General features: G+C 48.4%; 1 protein-coding gene across 1 annotated transcript; it reads left to right on the forward strand.

The window, feature by feature from the left end:
* The first annotated feature begins 379 nt into the window (after nt 1-379).
* On the forward strand, nt 380-871 carry LOC137836119 (uncharacterized). The gene has a single exon (XM_068644978.1). It carries the CDS (start codon nt 380-382, stop codon nt 869-871), a length of 492 nt encoding a protein of 163 aa, XP_068501079.1.
* Nucleotides 872-1710: the final 839 nt, after the last annotated feature.

Raw genomic sequence — 1710 nt, forward strand, 5'->3', positions numbered from 1 at the left:
CATTCAGGAAATTCAGAGACTTATCGGCCGACTCACCGCACTATCCAGATTTGTTCCTAAACTCACCGAACGAACGAGGCCCATCGTCCGACTACTGAAAAAAGCATCCCGCTTCGAGTGGTCGACCGAATGTGAGGAAATTTTCCTCGATTTGAAAACTTTTTTATCAACCCCGCCGGTCATCCAGAAACCGGACGCACGAGAACCCATCATAGTCTACCTCGCCGTTTCACACGAAGCTGTCAGCTCAGTCTTAGTGCAAGAAATTAATTTTGAAGAACGGCCGGTTTACTTCGTCAGCCGCGCCCTTCATGGAGCCGAAATCCGATACCAGACGATCGAAAAGGTAGCCATGGCCCTCATCATTACCGCCCGATGAATGCGTATGTATTTTCAGAATCATCGGGTTATTGTTCGGACAAATTACCCTATTGTAAAGATCCTCACTAAGCCAGATTTAGCCGGACGAATGATCGGTTGGACGATCGAACTATCCGAATTCCATATTCAGTACCAACCATGCGGAGCGATCAAGTCGCAAGCTCTCGCCGACTTCGCAGCTGAACTCACTACTTCTTCAGCCGACACCGAACATTCATCATGGATCTTATATGTTGACGGCTCCTCCAACGAGAGGTCGTGCGGCGCTGGAGTTGTTTTGGAAGGCCCCGGCGAGATTGTCATCGAGCAGGCCCTCAAATTCGACTTCAAAGCTTCAAACAATCAGGCCGAATATGAAGCCATATTAGCCGGTCTACGTCTCGCTCAAGAATTAGAAATCACTAAGTTAATTTGCAAAAGTGATTCTCGGCTTGTCATCGGTCAGCTTAACGACGAATATGAAGTCCGAGAAAGCTTTTTACAGCGATAATATCACTTAGTCAAACAAGAGATGAGCACCTTTTCCGAAATTTCTATGCAGCACGTTCGACGCGATCACAATACCCGCGCGGACGCCTTGTCCCGATTAGCAACCACGAAGTGTAAAGGAATGCATCGGTCGGTCATCCATGTTACGCTTGCACGCCCAAGCATCGACCTACAGGAATGCCTGACGACCGACACAGAATCTACTTGGATTACCCCAATCAAGCAATATTTACTCGACGACACATGTAGTCCTCTCGGCGAAAAAACCATGAAGCTGCAGGCCGCCCGTTTTGTCTTAATCGGCGACGACCTTTATCGCCGAGGTTATACCCAACCACTCCTTAAATGTTTGACACCAGACCAAGCTTCCTATGTCATCCAAGAGTTGCACGAAGGAATTTGCGGAACCCACTCCGGCGCACGGACAATGGCTGCCAAAGTATTCCGGGCCGGATACTACTGGCCGACCGTCCTGGGTGACTGCACCAATTTCGTCCAAAAATGTCTTAAATGCCAAGAGTTTGGCACTTTGTCCCATCAAAAGCCTGAGGAACTCCATTTTATTTTATCACCTTGGCCGTTCGTCCAATGGGGTATGGACATCATTGGTCCTTTCGCCCCCGGTAAAGGCCAGTGTAAATTCTTACTAGTCGGCATTGATTACTTCACCAAGTGGATCGAAGCCGAGCCCCTGACTGCAATCACCGCCCGCAATGTTCAAAATTTCGTATGGAAAAATATCGTTTGCCGCTTCGGGCTTCCACAAATCATCATCACCGATAACGGTCGGCAATTCACCGACCGAACATTAGCTGAATTTTACGAGAAGCTCCACATCAA

The sequence above is a fragment of the Phaseolus vulgaris genome, chromosome 5 (genome assembly GCF_000499845.2).
Source record: "Phaseolus vulgaris cultivar G19833 chromosome 5, P. vulgaris v2.0, whole genome shotgun sequence".
Lineage (NCBI taxonomy): Eukaryota > Viridiplantae > Streptophyta > Magnoliopsida > Fabales > Fabaceae > Phaseolus > Phaseolus vulgaris.